Below are 23,145 nucleotides of genomic sequence, written 5' to 3'. Positions count from 1 at the left end.
GTGGTAGTGCAAAGGCCGCCGCGGGGGCTCGGGAACTGCGGGCGGGCAGGGTAACCGGCGGTTCAGGGCAGACCGCCAGGCGGAGCTTGGGGACGCGCGCCTTGCTGCTCAAGCCGGCCGGGACCCCGCAAGCGTCATCCAGGGCACCCCCGTCTGGCTGGAGAGGCGCTCTCTGCCCGGAGCCCAGCCTCGCTGCCCGTCTGCTCTCCAGGCCGTTTGGAACTCGAACTGGACAGTGATGAGGCGCAGAGCGGAGGACCCCGGGCTGCGCCTAGAGACATCGGGGGTTGCGGATGCCTCTCTGCACAGGCTGTGGTGCTGCAGCCTGCCCGGCTTCCCCGCGGGGCTGCTGGCTTCCGAACGCGCCGAGGGATGCGGGGTGCCCGAAGCGGGGACTGATCTCGGGGTGCCGAGGGAGGGGGAGCACCAAGCGCGGGTGGGGGAGGGAGCTCGGAGAGTGGGGCGCGGAGGCCGTACCCCGCGGGCACGAACCCACGCCCAGGGCGCGCAGAGGCTGGGCCCCCTTAGCGCTTCTGATCGAGGCTCCTCAAGAGAGGCTGAAATGGGGTGAGGGACCGGGGACGGCCATTTCGGGGCTAAACGCTGCCAAGGCCATGACGATGTTTTAGGAGCTCAACTCTGCTTTCCAATTAAGCCGTGTTTTGCCTGAGGAAAAGTTGATTCGGGCTTATTAACAAGGATGACCGAGGGCCATTATTGGGGATTAGAGAGATTCTCCTTTGCCTTGTCTGGCTTCTTTGTTTGCGTGTGCGTGCGTGTGCGGCTGTGTCTGTGTGTGTGTGTGAGAGAGAGACGAGAGAAAGAGGAAAGGGGAGAGAGGGAGTGTTGGGGGTGGGAGGAGGTAAAACAGGCTTGGGATCCTGCAGGCCTGATTTCCGATTTGGTTTCCACCGCCTGCTAGTTTAACCCCTCTAAGCTTCATTGCTCCCATTTGATGGCTCAGATTCTTCATCTGTAAAATGGGGACATTTATGCCAATTGGACTGGATCGCGTTGGAGAAGCCACCAAGCACAGTCCGTGACCCAGAAGCATGTATGTGTTGAGTCCTCCTTATTCTGTGTGATTTTTTTGGTTCTGTTTTTCTCCTGGGCTGTCTCTGCACCAGCTCAGCTCCCCAGCCTTCTCCGCGGCAGCCTCTTCAGCCTGCTGGCTGCAAGTGCGCCCTCTAAAGGCCCCGAATGCCCTGTACACACCAGGTGGAGAGCGCGGAAGTGCCTGCAGAGCCGAATTAAGGGTGAACCCCGCACTCACCTGCATGGGATGCAGAGCCGCTACCACCACGCTCTGCCTAACTTTGGGGGAGACGGTAATTTTGATTTTAGCTTGGTGCTTCCCGCTTTCCTTATGTGTGATGAGCTCACCACATGCAATATAATAACAATAGCCAAATTAAAAATGAATGACTTGGCCCTGCGCGGTGGCTCACGCCTGTAATCCCAGCACTTTGGGAGGCCGAGGCGGGTGGATCATCCGAGGTCAGGAGTTCGAGACCAGCCTGGCTAACATGGCGAAACCCCTTCTCTACTAAAGATACAAAAATTAGCCAGGTGCGGTGGCACACACCTGTAGTCCCAGCTACTCAGGAGGCTGAGACAGGAGAATCGCTTGAACTCGGGAAGCAGAGGTTGCAGTGAGCCAAGATCTCACCAGTGCACTCCAGCCTGGGCGACAAAGCCATACTCCGTCAAAAAGAAAAGAAAAAAAAAAAAAAAAGACTTGCTTGTAAAACTTTGTACACAGCTGGCCGGGCGCGGTGGCTCAAGCCTGTAATCCCAGCACTTTGGGAGGCCGAGACGGGCGGATCACGAGGTCAGGAGATCGAGACCATCCTGGCTAACACGGTGAAACCCCGTCTCTACTAAAAAAAAAAAAAAAATACAAAAAACTAGCCGGGCGAGGTGGCGGGCGCCTGTAGTCCCAGCTACTCGGGAGGCTGAGGCAGGAGAATGGTCTAAACCCGGGAGGCGGAGCTTGCAGTGAGCTGAGATCCGGCCACTGCACCCCAGCCTGGGCGACAGAGCAAGACTCTGTCTCAAAAAAAAAACAAAAAAACTTTGTACACAGCTGTAGAAAATTTAATTTTGTTCTAATATCTGATACACCCTAGAAGGATCTGTTACTTTCATTTCTGCCTATTATCATGTAAATATGTAGCTGACCCAATTTCATAGCCTACATATGTTACCCCCCATTTAAAATTTCTTTTTCATCGTCTATGAACTCATTTGGGGAGAATGGAAGGCTGACTATTGCTCCCGTAATCTTCCCATTTTCTTATTTCACCCTCTTCAGAACGAGGCCCTAGTATTTTTTGCCAAGTTTCCAATAGCAAGCTTGTTTAGAGTGGGTTACCGTTTACTTTTTTTTTTTTTCTTGAGGCAGAGTCTCCTGTCATCCAGGCTAGAGTGCAGTGGCGCCATCTCAGCTCACTGCAACCTCCATCTCCCAGGTTCAAGCAATTCTCCTGCCTCAGCCTCCCGAATAGCTGGGACTATAGGTGCACACCACCACACTGGCTAGTTTTGTATTTTTAGTAGAGAAGGGGTTTCACCATGTTGGCCAGGCTGGTCTCAGACTCCTGATCTCAAGTGATGCAACCCCCTCAGCCTCCCAAAGTGCTGTGATTACAGGCGTGAGCCAGCATGTTCTGTCACATTTTACATATTGATCCTTAGTAGAAGCCCCACATTCACTGCGTCAGTGTGCCACATGCATATTGTCCTTCTACATGTATGTCAGGATATAGAAAGTGTAAGGGAGCTCGAAGGCCCTACAGTGGACAAGGATATGGAGCCTGGGGGTACAGATACACCCTCTAAGTTCTCCCTCTCGCCAGATGTGGAGTAGGATTATAATATTAAAATTATTCTTATATCTTATATAAATACATATATAATTATATATGCATATAATTATATGAATGCTAAAAGCAATCTTGGAGTTGGAAGGATAAACATTTGTTTTTCTGTTGTCTTTTGTTTTCATTAACTAGTTGGAAAAGAAGTTAACTATTACTGAATAGTTAAAACAGTAATTACTTTTGGAGAGATTTCAGTGTGAAATACAAATGACTCCGTTGCTTAGCAGATCTACAGGGGCCTCTTGAGGATCCAAAAGAACTTTTTGGGCCAGGCATGCTGGCTCACGCCTGTAATCCCAGCACTTTGAGAGGCCAAGGTAGGTGGATCACTTGAGGTTAGGAGTTCAAGACCAGCCTGACGAACATGGTGAAACCCCATCTCTACAAAAATACAAAAATTATCTGGCATGGTGGTGTGCATCTGTAGTCCCAGCTACTCAGGAGTCTGAGGCAGGAAAATCACTTAAACCTGGAAGGTAGAGGTTGCAATGAGTCGAGATCGTGCCACTGCACTCCAGCCTGGGCAACAGAGTAAGACTTCGTCTCAAAAAAATAAAAGAACTTTTTTGCCCCACCCCTGCCTGCCGCCACTGCTCTGCATTTGACACTATATTCTACATGCACCCTTGTGCCTCTTGAATAAAATTTGTCCATTAAATGCTATTCAGTGTCACTTATTTATGAACAAACTGGGAATATCAAGAGCAGTTTGATGGTACCTACATCTCTTCACCCATAAATAATTCAGTAAGAATATAAAGTTCTTAATATTGATTTAGAAAAGTGCTTAATATTTCGACCCATGGGCTGAAAAACTATAACTTTTGTATTTTTGTTATTGTTATTCGTTAGTTTTGGATGGAGTTTCGCTCTTGTTGCCCAGGCTGGAGCGCAATGGCGCGATCTTGACTCATTACAACCTCTGCTTCCTGGGTGCAAGCGATTCTCCTGCCTCAGTCTCCCGAGTAGCTGAGATTAAAGGCATGAGCCACCACACCCGACTAATTTTGTATTTTTAGTAGAGACAGGGTTTCTCCATGTTGGTCAGGTTGGTCTCACACTCCCAACCTCAGGTGATCTGCCTACCTCGGCCTCCCAAAGTGCTGGGATTACAGGCATGAGCCATGGCACCCGGCCTAAAAAACTCTAACTTTTAAATTTGTATTACTTCAAAGCCTTTCTTGTTGTAAATGAACTTCAGGAAAATGCCATGTGTTGTTGTTTCATCATATTAAACACAGCTGAGCATTGTCCCATGGTTAGCAAAATGATACTTCTATGAGCCGTTCACACCTTGTGTCAAGCTGCCTGGTTTCCCTTTTTCTGGCTCCTCAGGATTCTGCACACAACAGAGGCAGAGGGAAGACAACCACCAGCCATCCCCTCTGAACCCTCTTCGGGCTCATCCACTGGCCCTTTGACAGTGCAACTCTGCCCTGCGCTGTGAGCTTTGGAGAGCAAGGGCTGCCCCATCCCTTTCTAGCTCCAAGCAGGCTCAGACACTGGGAGGGTGACAGACACACACAGACACACAGACAGACACACACACACACACACACACACACACACACGCCTGAAACCCAAGACAGATCGGAAGACTTCCCAATAGAAGTCATCTTGTTTTGTTTTCTCTTTTACAAGTCAGCCACTAATTTACCTGGAGGTAAGAGGCTGATCCAGACAATATTTAAGAGATAGGCTTTTATTTTCTTATAATACAGGTAATATGTATCTATTAAGGATTTTTTTTTTTTTTTTTTTTTGAGACAGGGTCTCACTTTGTCTCCCAGGCTGTAGTGCAGTGGCATGATCATGACTCACTGCAGCCTCAACTTCCCAAACTCAAGCAATTCTCCCACCTCTGCCTCCAGATAGCTGGAACCACAAGCATGCGTCACCACATGTGCCTGGCTAATTTTTATTTCCGGAGATGAGGTCTCACTGTTGTCCACACTGGTCTTAAACTCCTGAGCTCAACTAATCCTCCTGCCTCAGCCTCCCAGATTGCTGGGATTACAGGCATGAGCCACCACACCTGGCATATTGAGGAAATTTCTCACCACTAAGATATGTAGAAAGAAGGGGGAAATTCCTGGTAAGACCATCGTTCAAAGAATAATCTCCATCAACATTTTTCTTCGTTTTGCTCCAGTCTTTTTTCCTATGGATACATGTCTTGGTAGAAATAACAAAGAGATTATTACATATGTCAAAAATAAAGCTGTCTAGGGCTCTTTGAAAATGTAGAGGGTCACACTGAAGTGTGAACTTTATTATTGATGACAGACCTACATTGTCTAGCTATGCTACAATCGATTGATTTAACAAATATTCTGATGTTGGAATAGTAAAGATGTTTTCAGGGTCTTTTTTCACTGTTTCAGGGTTTCGCTATTAAAAATTAGCTGAATCTTGAAGGATGAGCAGAAGAGGGTGAGGAGGCTGGAAGGAGAGAGGAGGGGAAGGAGAGAAAATCACACACAATAGCTGGGAGAAGGTGCTAAAGGGACTCCATCCTAATGATAACTTGAAGGGATGAAGAAATTGGCTTTTGCTTTGTTTTATTTTGTTTTGAGACGGAGTTTCGCTCTTTAACCCAGGCTGGAGTGCAGCGACGTGATCTCGCCTCACTACTGCAACCTTCGCTCCCACAGCTTCAAGCAATTCTCCTACCTCAGCCTCCCGAGTGGCTGGGATTTTAGGCACCTGCCACCATGCCCAACTAATTTTTCTCTTTTCAGTAGAGACGGGGTTTCACCATGTTGGCCAGGCTGGTCTCGAACTCCTGACCTCAGGTGATCCACCCACCTCAGCCTCCCAAAGTGTTGGGATTACAGGCGTGAGCCACTGCACCCGGCCTGGAAATTGGCTTCTGAGATAAACATTTTATCACTCCCAGCAATCTGGATAATGGCAGGTAGCGAGATGTGTGAAGGAGGAAGGACCCAGGCCAAAAGCAGCACTGCACGTAGGTGCTGTAGTGGCTGAGGACTGGACAGCTGTTGAGGGATGGAATAACTTAAAAGGTAAAAATAATAATGAGAACAAGGTGTGACAGAAAGAAAGAAGATGAACCCCAGAGAGATCCACTAAGTTGCTCTTCCACTGGTACCCTTGGTTCCCCTATACTCATTTTTCCCCCAATAAACCCTTAGCCAGAACCAATGCTCTAGTCCAGGGGTCAGCAAATTTTTCCTCTAAGGGGTCAGAGTATTTTAGGGTTTTGGGGAAACATACCCTTTAAAAAGGTAAAGTAATCGAGCACTTTGGGATTGCAAAGCAGGAGGATTGCTTGAGACTAGGCTGGGCAACATGGTGAAAGTCCACTTCTACAAAAAAGTTTTAAATTAGCCAGTTGTGGTGGTATGTGCAGGTAGTACCTGCTACTCGGGAGGCTGAGGCAGAAGGATCACTGGAACCTGCTAGTTCAGGGCTGCAGTGCGCTAAGATTACACCACTGCACTCCAGCCTGGGTGACAGAACAAGACCCTGTCTCAAAAAAAAAAAAAAAAAAAAAAAAGGTAAAAACAAACAAAAACTTCTTAACTCAGGTGTGGATAGAAAGAGGCTGTAGGCACTGCGCAATTTGCCACAATCTGCTCCTCTCTCCTACCCGTCCACATCAGAACACTCCTGAGAAGAGCCCTACAATTCGAGACTTCTTAGTGACTTTGACACCCAGAATGGATCGTTTTTTACATCACCCTCCGCCATGGCAACAAAATGATTTTCAGTAATAATCATGTAATGGTCAGTAATACTCATTATGTTATTGTTCTTCTGTTTAAAAGAAGAATATATTTCAATTTTAAAGATATTGAGCCGGGTGCAGTGTTTCACGCCTGTAATCCCAGCACTTTGAAAGCCGAGGCAGGAGGATCACTTGAGGTCAGGAGTTCAAGACCAGCCTGGCCATCATGGCGAAACCCTGTCTCTAATAAAAATACAAAAATTAGCCAGGTGTCGGTGGCACATGCCTATAGTCCCAGCTACTCAGGAGGCTGAAGCACGAGAATTGCTTGAACCCAGGATGCAGAGGTTGCAGTGAGTCAAGATTATGCCACTGCCCTCCAGCCTGGGTGACAGAGCAACACTCTGTCTCAAAAAAAAAAAAAAAAAAAAAAAGATATTGTTCAAATTGAGAAAACATTTCAAGTATTAATTTAAAATGTAACTTTCAAACCAAGGTTTTGTACCTCACAGTCTTCACTGTTTCACCATTTTAAATTGTAAATTAGAATCTCCAAGTGAGTACATAGAGTGACAGAAGTGAAGTGACTCGAGATCTGGTTCTTTTCCTGGACAATAATTGTGCTGGCACAGTTTACCTAGAGTGTTCTGAGAAAGGCGGGAACACGTAATGCCACAGGGGTTGTGGGTGTGGATTTTGCCAAGTGGGTATCGTTTTACCAACAATTCTGAACTCTTAGGAGCTTCCTCTCCCAACTAATGTGTGTAGCTGGCGCTACACACGTGCCAGGGTCAACTGTAAAACCAGGAGTTCTTGAAATAACTTCCATGTAGAATACAATGTTTACAAAAGGATGAGAAATGAAAACTGGCTAATTTGAAGCATACACATACATAATTAAAACTCAACATAATTGGAACTTAGACCAGCTAAACATTTTTTTCAGTGTAATTGTCTAGAATTGCTGGCATGTAGTGATGATTTAGAAAGCAGACCAACTTTTAGCTGTTTGTTGTTTTTAAGTCCTCCAGCTTATTGCAAGCTCCGGGGCAGAGTGCTCCCTGGCTCTGTCCTTGGTGCTCCATGGCCATAGCTGGGTAGTGGGACCCTGCAGGGCTCAACCTGACCTTTGAAACTGCCCAGCAATCATTTCCACTCGTTGTAGGCAACAGTCTCTTCCATTATTTTGAGCATTAAGGTTCCTACACAACCTCCGCCCTCCTCATTCTCAGCCTATAACCTAACTTCCTGCTTCACCAAAAAATTAAACCATCAGATGTGACTTTCCATCCCACTACTTACCATCATAGGTCCATCCACCCGCTCCTTCCTCCAGACTCAGAGGATGGGTCTCTCTTCCTAATCAAGACCAATCGGTTTCACCATCTCCAAGATTAGTCATTATCATCATCATATCTCTGTCTCTCCACCCGTAACTCCTGCTCCTTATCCTGTCTTTGTACACACACTTAATTCTCATCCAAAAAAAAAAAAAACTCATGAAAAATGAAACAGGCCAGGCACAGTGGTTCACACCTGTAATACCAGCATTTTGGGAGGCTGAGGCAGGAGGATCGCTTGAAGCCAGGAGTTCGAGACCAGCCTGGGCAACATAGTGACATCCTGTCTCTACATACATACATACATATATACATAAGAAAATTAGTGAGGCATGGTGGCATGTACCTGTAGTCCCAGTTATTCAGGAGGCTGAAGTGGGAGATACCCTGAGTCTAGGAGTTCAAGACCACAGTAAGCTATGATCACACCACTGCACTCCAGCCTGGGTGACAGAGCGAGACCCTGTCTCAAACAAACAAAAGAGGAGCTAGCATCCTCTAGCTCCATCTAGCCTCCCTCCTCTCATTCAAACATCTTGAGAGATAGATCTATGCAAAGTACCCATCTCATTATGTCTCCTCCTGATGTAAATTCAGCCAATGGCTGTTCATTATGTACAAGATAAACTATAAGCTCCTTATTGGACTCACAAGGGCCCTGCATGATCTAGCCCCTGCCTACCTGGTAACCTCACCTGGTGACCTGTATGTCACCATAGTATCTATTCAAACTCCTTTAGTCTGATACCCTATTTTTGAAGTAATTTTCTAGTAACTAATTAAGTTCTCCATGTAAATATTAGGAATGGGGGTGGGTGGAGGAGGGTAAAGTACGTGTCTTGTATAATGAGACATAAGTACCACCATTATTAGAAAGCTGTGTCTTTCATTGTAATCAATTGGCCTTATCAGTCTCTCCTGAGTTGGGTTAGCATGAGCCAGACCCCCTGAGGCTAATCCACTCTGGATGCAAATTAACAAATTAACATTTGCACCCACAAAAACTAAGAACCAGATCCTCTGCTAGGGGCCCCACCAAGGTGAAGCTACCCTAAAAGGCTGCCGGAAGCCAGATGTTCCTTCTCTGACATCTTTCTTGTCACCTGTCAGTATCCATCTCTGTAAGGGAGACAGGGTATGGGGTTTGGAGTCAGGACTAACTGGGGTCAAATCCTAGTTTCCCAACTGACCACACTAAATACAGGCCTTAGAAAATCACCTTACTTCTCTGAATCTATTCCCAAGATTGTAATACCTACATATGTGATGGCTATAAGATGAAACGGGTTTCATGAAAGCACCTGATCCTGGGAAACAGTAAGGAGTGTCTTCAAATCTGTATGGTGACAAAGATTAACCTGAAGATCAGATGTGATACTGGAGCCACTTTGACCATGATGGGGAGGTAGAGCTGTACAGAGAAGATGAAGATATTTTTCATTTAGATGTTCCATGAAATAATTTGTTATATGTATTTCAGAAAAATCTTGGAAAATGTATACCAGTCATGAAGATATTGGGTATGATTTTGAAGATGACCCCAAAGACAAAAAGACACTTAAGCCCCACCCAAACATTGATGGCGGATGGGCTTGGATGATGGTGCTCTCCTCTTTCTTTGTGCACATCCTCATCATGGGCTCCCAGATGGCCCTGGGTGTCCTCAATGTGGAATGGCTGGAAGAATTCCACCAGAGCCGTGGCCTGACCGCGTGGGTCAGCTCCCTCAGCATGGGCATCACCTTGATAGTGGGTATGTTCATGTGTGACCTGTTGTAAAACTGAATCATTATCAAATGACAATTCCCCACTGTAAGTAATGTTTTATATTGTTGTAACATTTGATACTGGATGTGACTAGCTACTATTTTTTAATTGTGATAAAATATGCATTACATAAAATTTACCATTTTAGGCCAGGCACAGTGGCTCACACCTGTAATCCCAGCACTTTGGGAGGCCAAGTCGGGTAGATCAATTGAGGTCAGATGTTTGAGATCAGCCTGGCCGACATGGCAAAACCCTGTCTCTACTAAAAATACAAAAGTTAGCCAGGTGTGGTGGCGTGTGCCTGTAATCCCAGCTACTCAGGAGGCTGAAGCAGGAGAATCGCTTGAACCTGGGAGGTGGAGGTTGCAGTGAGCCAAGGTTGTGCCATTGCACACCAGCCTGGGAGACAAAGCAAGACTCCCTTTCAAAAAAAATAATTTTACCATTGTAAGCATTTTGAATCCCATTAAGTACACTCATATTGTTGCACAACCATCACCACCATCCATCTTCAGAACTTCTTTTCATCTTCCCAAACGGAAACTCTATTCAATAAACACAAATTCCCCATTCCCATCTCCCCTCACCCCTGGCCACCACCACTCTACTTTCTGTCTCTATGAATTTGACTATTCTAGGTACCTCATGTAAGTGAAATCATACAATATTTGTCCTCTTGTCTCTTGTGTGATATAACAGTTTAAATAAACATTTGGAGTATTTTAAAAATTCATCATTTTGGCTGGTCCAGTGGTAGTGGATTATCAGAATTTATTAACATTAGTGTCCCTAAAGTTGGTAAACAACCCCTGACTGCTAAATTTAACTGGCTTTAAAAAAAAAAAAAAAAACAGGCCGGGCGCGGTGGCTCAAGCCTGTAATCCCAGCACTTTGGGAGGCCGAGATGGGCGGATCACGAGGTCAGGAGATCGAGACCATCCTGGCTAACACGGTGAAACCCCGTCTCTACTAAGAAATACAAAAAAAAAATAGCCGGGCGAGGTGGCAGCGCCTGTAGTCCCAGCTACTCGGGAGGCTGAGGCCGGAGAATGGCGTGAACCCGGGAGGCGGAGCTTGCAGTGAGCTGAGATCCGGCCACTGCACTCCAGCCTGGGCTACGAAGCGAGACTCCGTCTCAAAAAAAAAAAAACAAAAAAAAAACAAAAAAAAAAAAACACAAAAAAACAAACAAACAAAACAAAAAACAAAAAACAAAAAAAACTATCATTTAAAAAATTTTATTTAGCCCCAAAGTCTGTTTGCCTAACCATTATAATTCATTATCTACCATTATAAATATCTGCTTATTTAACATTCATGAATATTTTTAAAGATAAAAATGTTAGATAAAACACTATAAAAGTCCAGTAACAATCTCATTTCAGAGTTCTGATTTTTTTTTTTTTTAGACAGAGTCTCGCTTTGTCACCCAGGCTGGAGCAGAGTGGCACAATCTGGGCTCACTGCAACCTCTGCCATCCAGGTTCAGGCAATTCTCCTGCCTCTCAGCCTCCCTAGTAGCTGGGACTACAGGCACCCACCACCACGCCCAGTTAATTTTTTGTATTTTTAGTAAAGACAAGGTTTCACCATGTTGGCCAGGCTGGTCTTAAACTCCTGACCGCAAGTGATCGCCTGCCTTGGCCTCCCAAATTGCTGGGATTACAGGTGTGAGCCACCATGCCCAGCCTGAATTCTGATGTTTTCAATTTGAGATATTATTGATCACTCATTATTGAAAAGTCTTTTAAACTGTCTCTAGAAAGCTTACTGATATATAGCTAACAGAAAATAATAACAATATATTCTTGTATTTTCTTTTTTTTCCTTTTGAAACGAGGTTTCTCCATGTGGCCCAGGCTGGTCTCGAAATCCTGGCCTTAACATGTCTGCCCACCTTGGCCTCCCAAAATCCTGGAATTACCGGCCTAAGCCACTGTGTCTGACTGCATTTTCTTTTTTTAAAAAAATTGTTTAACATGGGAGCATAGATTCAAGTTTTCCTGAATATATATTACCTATTGTTGTATTTTCTAGTTAAACCTAACCACACAGCAATCTATGAAGTCAAGTCTTATACAGCTGGAGATACTAAACCTGGGAAGTTATTATAAATATAATGTTATGATGGCTAATGTGTTTCAGTTTGAAAATGAAATAACTCTTACTGTCAATTAATATTTAATAAGCATCTATTATATACTAGGGGCTTTCCCTTACATTATCTCATTTAATTTTATTTCCTTCCCTTAACAATGCTCTGAGGTAACCACCACTCTGATGTTTTTCAGTTGTTTCACTTGAAGGTGAAAGCCATATATTTTTATCTAATTGTTTGAATTTAAAATATTTATAATATATTTTATCCTGGAAACATAAATGGCCTCTAATCTGTTTTTGGTTTTGTGCGAGTATGTGTATGCCAGGCCGATGTGTGTCTGATTGGAATCTGTGCTTTTCAATGATTTCCAATTAGTAATTAATTTATTGAATCCAATTCAGAGACTTGTTGATCTTGGCTGGCATTCAACTTATTTTTTTTGTTGTTGTTTTTTACTTTTTTTAGAAACAGGATGTCACTCTGTTGCCCAGGGTGGAGTGCAGTAGCACAATCAAAACTCACTGCAGCCTTGAACACCTGGGCTCAAGCAATCCTCTCACCTCAGCTGCCTGAGTACTAAAGCTACAGGCATATGCTACCATGCCCTGCTAATTTTTAAAACTTTTTTGTAGAGATGGGGCCTTGCTATATTGCCCAGGTTGATCTCAAACTCCTGCTTTAAGAGATCCTCCTGCCTCAGCCTCTCACAGTGCTGGGATTACAGGTGTGAGCAATGTTTTTTTGTTTGTTTTTGTTTTTGTTTTTGAGACAGAGTCTCGCTCTGTCGCCCAGGCTGGAGTGCAGTGGCGCAACCTTGGCTCACTGCAACCTCCGCCTCCTGGGTTCACGCCATTCTCCTGCCTCAGCCTCCCGAGTAGATGGGACTATAGGCGCTCGCCACTATGCCCAGCTAATTTTTTGCATTCTTTAGTAGAGACGGGGTTTCACTATGTTAGCCAGGGTGGTCTCGATCTCCTGACCTCGTAATCCGCCTGCCTCGGCCTCCCAAAGTGCTGGGATTACAAGTGTGAGCTGCCGCACCCGGCCAAGCAATGTTATTTTTGATAATACAAACAATATTAAGGCCAGGCGTGGTGGTTCACGTCTATAATTCCAGCACTTTGGGAGGCTGAGGCGGGCGGATCACCTGAAGTCAGGAATTTGAGACCAGCCTGGCCAGCATGGTAAAACCTCGCCTTTACTAAAAATACAAAAAATTAGCCAGGCATGGTGGCAAATGCCTGTAGTCCCAGCTACTGGGGAGGCTGAGGTAGGAGAATTACTTGAACCCGAGAGGCAGAGGTTGCAGTGAGCCAAGATAGTGCCACTGTACTCCAGCCTGGGCGACAGAGTGAGACTGTCTCAAAAACAAAAACAAACAAAAAAACAACCAATATTAGTTACAATGGTAGTCCTAATGATAGACGACAAGGACAAAGTGTTATTTCTCAAGTTGTGTGGCATAAATCATTTTTGTCTGTAACATTATTGAACTGACTTCTTCAAATCTGCATTTGTTTTGTTAAACTAGGACTATTTGTCATAGGAAACATGCAGGTAGGTTTATTTCAGCGTCGGGCATGTTCAAGTTTTACATCAGTTGTAATTCTACTTTCTTAGTAAAGGAAAACTGTGTTTCTATAACACTTAAAATCCAGCTTTCTTTCCTTTTTAAAAATATATTCGTAAGGGGTAAAACAAAACACATGTAGATTTAATCTTGGAAGTGTACGCACACAGTAATGTCAAAAAAAAAGACTCAGAAGAAGGCCAGGATATGAAGTGTCCCAATATTTTCCAAACCATCCACTAAGTTGGTCTTAGATATTATGTTTCATAAGTCCTATGGAAATAAGCAACAGAAACCAGTCCTGAAATGATCGAATATGGTTTTAAAAATGATTCCCAAAATAAGAATCCCTAACTCATGGTGAAATGTGATGGTCACACTTAATTTAATTGAGAGGTAACTGTGTGTTCAGAATTTTGTGTGAGTCCCCGAATTCCAGACTGTGGAATTTCAGATTTTAGACTAATCTTTCTACAGGGAAAGCTGCCTGCCAGATAAACATTTTTTGCTCTGAGTCTCAGAAATCATAACACAGCAGGCCTCATAGTTACATAAATGAAAAGTCTTTTATTCTATCTATTTACCTAAAATTACTGTTCATTATCCCAAGCCTCCTGGTACAGGGTGGCTGCAGATTTGTTGAGCAACCTCAGGGAAGTTTTTCAAGCCAGAAACCAACAGTAACAGCTCTCCTTTATTGAGCACTTACTGCATGCCAAATGCATGTTAATGTACACGATCTCATTTGATCCTACAACACTGGAGGACAGACCATTGTCTGTATGTTACAGAAGAAGAATATGCAACACTCAGAGACATTAAGTAACTTACTGAAGGTTGAACAGCCAGTAAGTGTAGGGCTGGCTTTAAACCTGGTCTATGGGACTCCAAAATTGTGTCCACTATGACACTGCCTGCCATTACATCGAATGAGAACTGAAAACATACTTGAAATGAATAATACAAATGGTTTTTATGTGCTAATCATTGTAAGCACATTTGGGCTACCTCTTAAATTTAAAAAGGTCCTTGGTTTTTTGGGGTTTTTTTGTTTTTTTTTTCTGAGAAGGAGTCTCTGTCATCCAGGCTGGAGTGCAGTGACGCTATTTCAACTCACTTCAATCTCTGCCTCCCAGGTTCACACCATTCTCCCGCATCAGCCTCCCGAATAGCTGGGACTATAGGCGCCCAACACCACACCCGGCTAATTTTTTGTATTTTTAGTAGAGACGGGGTTTCACCGTGTTAGCCAGGATGGTCTCGATCTCCTGACCTCGTGATCCGCCCGCCTCGGCCTCCCAAAGTTCTGGGATTACAGGCATTAGCCACTGGGCCCAGCCAAAAAATCCATGATTTAGATGACAGCAGTTAAAAGTCCTCTCTCTTGGGCAGTGGTTTGCATATGGCAAATTCAATAAATATGCATCGTTTCCTTCTTTTTTTTTTTTTTTTTTTTGAGACGGAGTCTCACTGTGTCACCCAGGCTGGAGTGCAGTGGTAAGATCTCGGCTCACTGCAGTCTCCGCCTTCCAGGTTTATGCCATTCTCCTGCCTCAGCCTCCTGAGTAGCTGGGACTATAGGCGCCCACCACCATGCCCAGCTAATTTTTTGTATTTTTAGTAGAGACGGGGTTTCACCTTGTTAGCCAGGATGGTCTCGATCTCCTGACCTCGTGATCTCCCCTCCTTGGCCTCCCAAAGTTCTGGAATTACAGGCATGAGCCACTGGGCCCAGCCAAAAAATCCATGATTTACATGACAGTAGTTGAAAGTCCTCTGTCTTGGGCAGTGGTTTGCATACGGCAAATGTAATAAATATACATTGTTTCCTTCTTTTTTTTTTTTTTGAGAAGGAGTCTCGCTCTGTCACCCAGGCTGGAGTGCAGTGACAAGATCTCGGCTTACTGCAACCTCTGCCTCCTGGGTTCAAGTGATTCTCCTGCCTCAGCCCAATGAGTAGCATGGATTTGCCACTGTCCTGCAGAAGGTCCCAACTTTTAATAAAATGTAACCACCTCATTTGTATTGTAAACCAAAAAATATCTGAGACTGGTCTCAATCAACCTGGAAGTTTATTTTGCCAAGATTAGGGACATGCCCGAAAGAAATAAACACAGGATCATAGAAACAGTCTGTTACCTGTGCCTCTCTCCAAAGATGGTTTTGAGGACGTCAATATTTAAAGGGGAAAAGTGGCCTGGAGGGGAAAGGGAGGGTACAGTAATCCACGTGTTGCAAGAGAAAAGGTGCAGGTCAGGGAATCATCAATTTTGTATTCATCTCACACTCAGTAAATCGGCACTTCGACATAAAATAAGGTGAACATAGAGCAGCTACCTGTGGAGCTGTATAACCCTTTCTGTGTGGCTATCTGCTTAGGAATAAAAGGAAAAGCAGTTGCTTGCATGAGTCAGCTTTCAGCTTAATTTTTTTCTTTTGGCAGAGTGAATTGGGGTGCCAAGTTTGTATTTTCCTTTGACAGTATCTATAGCAGCCTTTGTGATAATTGCTCTCTGAATAATTCTTGGTGGATGCCTTATCGTTGGGGGAATCCACAGGCTACACAAGATAGATTACTTGCTAAATCACTTTAGAGCAGTGATTGTCAATCTTGATTGCACATCAGATCCACCTGGGGAGCTTTACGCTCCCCACCCCGTGCCCAGGCTGCACCAGGGATGGGCTCCAAGTATCAGGATTTCTTTTAAGCTCCTAAGCGACACCACTGTTCAGCTAAAGCAGACAGTCATTGATTTAGAGGCTCCTAACTCTTTACTATGGTGAGGGGTTACCCTAAGAGACCTGGAGTTCAAAGAAGTACCTACTTCCATCCCCCAGCACTGCCAAGGCTCACCTGTGATTGCTCCTCTCTTCACCGGTGCTTTTTCTCCCCTATCAGCTGCCAGGATGGGTCAATAAAATATAACTTCCTGAGGGTGTTCCCCACAGCAATGGGACACTTTTTGTTTGAGATGAAGTCCCACTCCGTCATCCAGGCTGGAGTGTAGTGGCGCAATCTCAGCTTACTGCAACCTCTGCTGCCCAGGTTCAAGCGATTCTCCTGCCTCAGCCTCCCAAGTAGCTGGCATTACAGGCGCCCGCCACTGCACCTGGCTAATTTTTGTAGTTCCAGGCTGGTCTTGAACTCCTGACCTCGTGATCCACCCGCTTCGGCCTCCCAAAGTGCTGAGATGACAGGTGTGAACCACCACACCCGGCTGGGACACTTTATTACAGTGGGAAATGGTCCAAGATTCAGATTCCTTCTGAAAATGAAAAAGATAATCTGGATAATCTCATCCCAAAACACTGAATTACTCTATAAAAGTGTGAGTCGTGGTCAAAGGATTGTATCTCAATTGTATGATTTCCCCTTCTCCTTAGATTGTGTGGGAACTTCTTTTATTTTCTTGAAATGGTGGTTTGATTTTGGCAATGCTAGTGGACCATCAGTAAACAGTGTGTAGAAAATGAAACTGAGCTGGCGCAGTGGCTCATGCCTGTAATCCCAGCACATTTGGAGGCTAAGGCAGGTGGATCACCTGAGGTCAGGAGTTCGAGACCAGCCTGGCCAACATGGGGAAACCCCGTCTCTATTAAAAATACAAAATTAGCCGGGGTGGTGGCGCATGCCTGTAATCCCAGCTACTCGGGAGGCTGGGGCAGGAGAATCACATGAACCCGGGAGGCGGAGGTTGCGGTGAGCCGAGATCACGCCATTGCACTCCAGCCTGGGCAAAAAGAGCGAAACTCCGTCTAAAAAAATATATATATATATATATAAATAAATGTACATACACAAAAAATTAGCTTGGCATGGTGGCGAGCACCTGTAATCCCAGCTACTCAGGAGGATGAGGTAGGAGAATCACTTGAACCCAGCAGGCAGAGGTTACAGTAAGCCAAAATGGCGCCATTGCATTCCAGCCTGGGCAACAAGAGTGAAACTCCATCTCAAAAAAGAAAGAAAGAAAGAAAAGAAAGGAAGAAAGAGAAAGAGAGAGAGAGAAAAAAGAAAGAAGGAAAAAGAAAGGAAGGAAAGGGAGGAAGGAAGGAAAGGAGGGAGGGAGGAAGGAAGGAAGGGAGGGAGGAAGGAAGGAAGGGAGGGAGGGAGGGAGGGAACTGAGAGTCAAAGAGCTTGGTGGTTTTGTTTTTTTTTCAATGTACATATATTTTATAACCATGGAGAAGTCACAGCATTTCTGGGTCTCGCTTTGCTCATCTGCAAAACATAAATGACTGAAGCCCCAGCATGCGAGAGTTGATTGAGTTGATAACAGTGTCTGGCTGTTTAGTGAATGTTTTTAGCAGTAAAATAGTTATACTTTATTTAATTTATAAAATTCCTCCAGATATGAATATTTGCAGAGTTTGGAATTTTCTCCTTTTTTTTTTTCTTTTTTCTCAAGCGCCTTTTTAATGTAATGTTTCACAAAGCACCTCAGAAAAATTTGCTTCTGGGCCCTTTCTGTGAAGTGGAAAACGTGATTGTGCTACTGAACTGTGATCTGCTGACCTTTCAAAGGGCTATAAACAGCAAACTGACAAGTCATGCATTTTTCTGTTTTTTACCCACTCATCCAAGCTAGGCGTAGTCAAGTAACCATGGGTTTAAAAAAACAAAAATAAAAATGTGTGAAGAAATCAAATAAGTATGTCTAACTTATGGTATGTGAATTTCATTTAACCCCAGTCATTCCATCAGATTTTTAATCAATGCATTTATTTTATATATTATTTCTATAATGTGCATATTTAATAACAAATAACATTTATATAAAGTATGTTTAATATACTAAGTCTAGGCCGGGCGCGGTGGCTCACGCCTGTAATCCCAGCACTTTGGAAGGCCGAGACAGGCAGATCATGAGGTCAGGAGATCGAGATCATCCTGGCTAACACGGTGAAACCCCCTCTCTACTAAAAATACAAAAAAAAAAATTAGCCGGGCGTGGTGGTGGGCGCCTGTAGTCCCAGCTACACGGGAGGCTGAGGCAGGAGAATGGCATAAACCCGGGGAGCGGAGCTTGCAGTGAGCTGAGATCGCGCCACTGCACTCCAGCCTGGGCAACAGAGCGAGACTCCGTCTCAAAAAAAAAAAAAAAAATATATATATATATATATATATATATATATATATATATATATATATATAAAGTCTATTCTAAGAAGTTGATTTACTGAATTATTTCCTGTAATGCAGCAGAGTTAATTATATTAATAAGTCTTTACCTTCATAGTTTTTAGGATTAGGCACCCACAAAACCACTAGACAAAATAAACTCATTAGCAGACTCTACCTAAATATACACATGAATATAGTTAGAACTTTAAAGGAAACTTTATTTTAGTTTAAGCCAAAAGGGAAGCTCTTTAGAGTTAAACAAGTTTGTTTTTTGTTTTGTTTTTTTTTTTTTTTGAGACGGAGTCTCGCTCTGTCGCCCAGGCTGGAGTGCAGTGGCCGCATCTCAGCTCACTGCAAGCTCCGCCTCCCGGGTCTACGCCATTCTCCTGCCTCAGCCTCCCGAGTAGCTGGGACTACAGGCGCCCGCCACCTCACCCGGCTAGTTTTTTGTATTTTTTAGTAGAGACGGGGTTTCACCGTATTAGCCAGGCTGGTCTCGATCTCCTGACCTTGTGATCCGCCCGTCTTGGCCTCCCAAAGTGCTGGGATTACAGGCTTGAGCCACCGCGCCCGGCCGTTAAACAAGTTTTTAACATAGTTCTTCTGCATATAAGGTTTCATAACTTTGTAAAGTAATGATCAACAATAAGATGATGATTAAAATATGCCATCTTACTGAATATTGAGTACTAGCTCATATAAATCTGGATTCCTATTTGAACTAGGAATCATTGATCACAGGATAAGCATTCAGCTCCAGTGACATCAGAAATTACCACAAAATCAGGAGGAGAACAAAGAAGGTTGACAATAAGAACTAGAAAGTCAGCCAGGTACCGTGGCTCAAGCCTGTAATCCCAGCACTTTGGGAGGCCAAGGCAGACAGATCGCTTGAGCCTAGAAATTCTAGACCAGCCTGAACAACACAGAGAAACCCTCTCTCTATAAAAAATACAAAATTAGCAGGACATGATAGCACAAGCCTGTAGGTCCAGCTACTCAGAAGGCTGAGATGGGAGGATCACTTGATCCCAGGGAGGTCAAGGCTGCACTGAGCCGTGATCACACCACTGAACTCTAGCTTGGGTGACACAGTGAGACCCTGTATCAAAACAAAAGCAAAAATAAGAAAACAGAACAAAACTAGAAAGTCAGCATAAAGGAAACAATCAGAATGCATTTCATAAAATACTGTGCTCTTGTGAGTGTTGTCACAACTTACACAATGGAAATGGATTCCCGAATCTCCATAGCCTGATAGGTCTGGTCGGAGACTGTGCACACCAGCAGGGATGGGAGTCTGCATGAAGTGATGACAACTAGTTCTTTTCAGCTTGGTTTCAATCTGGGTATCCTCATGAAAACAGGCTATTAGTTTTCTGCCTGAAGCACAAGAGTTCTGAAGATTCCCTTCCCGTACTCCCTTTTGGTCTCAGTTTCCTTATCTGCAAAATGGGTATAATGAAGAGAGCTTAGTTTACATGGTTGTTGAAACCATTAAATGACATAATTTGTATAAAGCACTTAGCAAAGTGCTCAGTAAATGTTAGCTAATACATAAATATGGTAATATATATATATATAAAACATATAAGCTTAAGTATATATCTTTCAATAGAAGGTGAATATAATAATCTTCTGTCCATATAAATCCCCAAGTTGCTTCTTGTAATGTATATCTATACACACACACACATAAAGCACTTCTGTATCTTTGAAGCATAGTTTAAAAATCATTGATTGAAGGACCTGATAACAGTTCTTTTTTTTGCTCATTATACATAATACATTTTTAATATTTCTATTTTAGTCAAAAACTGAAATTTTTTTTTATTTTGAAAGAAGCCAAAGAAATAATGTAAGTGAGGCCAGGTTTAAGACCAGAGGGAAGGATAGAGACTGCAAACTGGAAAGGGTGTGTCCCAGTCAAACAGGCTCAGCCACCGCACAGCTCCAACTAACTTTGGTCCTGTGGGAAGGTAGTCTGTGTTGCCACTGGACTTTTTGTGAATACTCTTCATTTTTAAACATCAGCAACTAATTCCAGACATTTTTTAGACTTTGTATGGGATCGACAAAACGCATCCACAGGCTAGAGATAGCTCCTAGACCACTGGTTTTGTTGTAGACGAAAGAATGAACGTCTATTTATTTCAGGTCTGCCTTTCTTGAAAACCTAGAACCTTTGCTCTCTGATGAAATTACTTAAAATCATCTTTGCATGCTAAAAATGTTTGGCATATAAAGCAATGGGGGCTTTTTGTTTCATTTAACAGCTCTAGTAACATTTTATTATGTGTCTTCACATGAAGATTTATGAGAAAGAATGAAACTGAAGCGCCTTTAGTCAATTCCTTTTCCAATGCTCTATGACAGGCCCTTTCATCGGCTTGTTCATTAACACCTGTGGGTGCCGCCAGACTGCGATCATTGGAGGGCTCGTCAATTCCCTGGGCTGGGTGTTGAGTGCCTACGCTGCAAACGTGCATTATCTCTTCATTACTTTTGGAGTGGCAGCTGGTAAGCATGTGGCTTTTTTTAAACTCAATTTTAAATGTTTTATAAGACATCTTGGCAGTGGATTTAATTGTGGAGAAGAGACCCATTAAAACATTCTGTTCTGTTTCCTCTATCCCACTTCACCCCAACCCCTCCCTACACTCCAGGAAATACATTTTAACATTACATTTTAATATGCCTTAAGTGGGGGAAGCCCACCCAGCAACAATACTTGGCCTCCCTAATAGAATCAAATTCTATTTCCATGCCTGGTTCTAAATGCCAGTGCTATCTCCAGTGAGGGAGAGGAAAAGGAAGCCAGTAACGTTGACTTAAGTGAATGGACCAAAGATTAAGGAAATTACATCGGTGTGGTGTGGGAAATAAACTAAATAATAGGCCAGGGGCAGTAGCTTATGCCTGTAATCCCAACACTTTGGAAGGCCAAGGCGGGCAGATCACTTGAGGCCAGGAGTTCAAGACCAGCCTGGCCAACATGGTGAAACCCCGTCTCTACTAAAAATACCAAAAAAAAAAAAAAAAAAAAATTAGCCAAGTGTGGTGGCACATGCCTGTAATCCCAGCTCCTCAGCAGGCTAAGGTATGAGAATAGTTTTAACCCAGGAGGCAGAGGTTGCTGTGAGCCAAGATCGTGCCACTGCACTCCAGCCTGGTTGACCGAGTAAGACTCTGTCTCAATAAAAATAATAATAATAAAGCCTCCTGTGTGAAAATAGAAAAGAAAAAACATAAATAGATAAGTAAACATTAAAAAAACAAAGACTAAGGAAATCAATAACATTCATTTACTCTTTAATAATCATTTGCTCTTTTTTTTTTTTTTGAGATGGAGTTTCGCTCTTGTTGCCCAGGCTGGAGTGTAATGGCACAATCTCGGCTCACTGCAACCTCCACCTCCTGGGTTCAAGCAATTCTCCCGCCTCTGTCTCCCAGGTAGCTGGGATTACAGGCATGCACCACCATGCCCAGCTAATTTTGTATTTTTAGTAGAGACGGGGTTTCTCCACATTGGTCAGGCTGGTCTCAAACTCCCAACCTCAGGTGATCTGCCCGCCTTGGCCTCCCAAAGTGCTGGGATTACAGGCATGAGCCACAGCACCCGGCCTTATAATCATTTACTCTTTTAGGCCTATTCAAATTCATAAAATAGCATACACCACACATATAGGTAGAGACTAAGAAGCAAATCTAGAGTACAGTTAGGTTGTCATTCCCCCGTGAAGAGGTTAATATTGGCTGCCAGGCACCACAATCTGCATATCCATTATGCAAAATATATTCCCAGCCACAATTTCCTTTATCAACAGGTAGTGTGATTCACACAGATGAGTAATTACTTGTACAATTGCATTTTAAATAAACTGAATCTCCAGTTTGACATTCTTTTTGAGTACAGAGCTACAATGAATGTGTTAGCATAAGAATTTAAAGTTAGCTTGGAATTCTGGCTTTTCTTTTTTCATTGTTATTATCTGTATGACTTTGGGCAAGTTATTTAACCTACTTACACCTCAGTTTCCTTATCTGCAAAATGGGTATAATGAAGAGCTTAGTTTACATGGTTGTTGAAACCGCTAAATGACATAATTTGTATAAAGCATTAAGCAAAGTGCTCAGTAAATGTTAGCTAATAGGTAAATGTGGTTATACATATATATATATACACACACACATATATATAAAACATATAACCTTAAGTATGTATCTTTTGATAGGAGAAAGTGAACATAATAACCTACTGTCCATATAAATCCCAAGTTGCTTCTTGTAATATATATCTATACAGATACACACATAAAGCACTTCTGTATCCTCTGAAGCAGAGTTTAAAAACCATTGATTGAAGGACCTGATAACAGTTCTTTTTTTTGCTCATTATACATAATACATTTTTAATATTTCTATTTTAGTCATAATTGATGATGGTAAATATTTGTGGAGTCAAATGTGATGTTCTGATACATGTATATATTGTAGAATGATTGAATAAGGCTAATTGACATATCCATCACCTCACATACTTGTGATGAGAACATTTAAAATCTACATTTAGCAATTTGAAAAATCTACAATATATTATTACTAAGTACAGTCACCATATTGTGCAATAGATCACTAGAACATATTCCTCTGGTGAAAACGGTTC

General features: G+C 43.4%; 2 protein-coding genes across 5 annotated transcripts in view; one reads left to right on the top strand and one right to left on the bottom strand.

The window, feature by feature from the left end:
• The window catches only part of LOC139357294 (odorant receptor 131-2-like), a 90,552-nt gene extending 73,629 nt beyond the window's left edge, over window positions 1–16,923 (bottom strand). Inside the window, exon 1 of the mRNA XM_071073802.1 lies at window positions 16,209–16,923. The gene's annotated coding sequence lies outside the window, so the exon portion shown is untranslated. The remainder of the gene's footprint in view (window positions 1–16,208) is intronic.
• Window positions 1–23,145, top strand: part of LOC105473957 (solute carrier family 16 member 14) — a 40,155-nt gene that overhangs the window by 650 nt on the left and 16,360 nt on the right. For 3 of the 4 annotated variants that reach the window (XM_011728215.3, XM_071073505.1, XM_011728214.3), the window contains exons 2-3: window positions 9,394–9,666; window positions 20,856–20,999. In XM_011728215.3, coding sequence (XP_011726517.2) covers window positions 9,408–9,666; window positions 20,856–20,999 — 403 coding nt within the window. In that variant the 5' untranslated portion in view covers window positions 9,394–9,407. Of the gene's footprint in view, window positions 1–9,393; window positions 9,726–20,855; window positions 21,000–23,145 lie in introns of those variants that run through there. The other variant, XM_071073506.1, reaches the window with a different exon arrangement.

Source organism: Macaca nemestrina, chromosome 11 (assembly GCF_043159975.1).
Source record: "Macaca nemestrina isolate mMacNem1 chromosome 11, mMacNem.hap1, whole genome shotgun sequence".
Taxonomy (NCBI): domain Eukaryota; kingdom Metazoa; phylum Chordata; class Mammalia; order Primates; family Cercopithecidae; genus Macaca; species Macaca nemestrina.
This window is presented reverse-complemented; position numbering and strand designations above follow the sequence as displayed.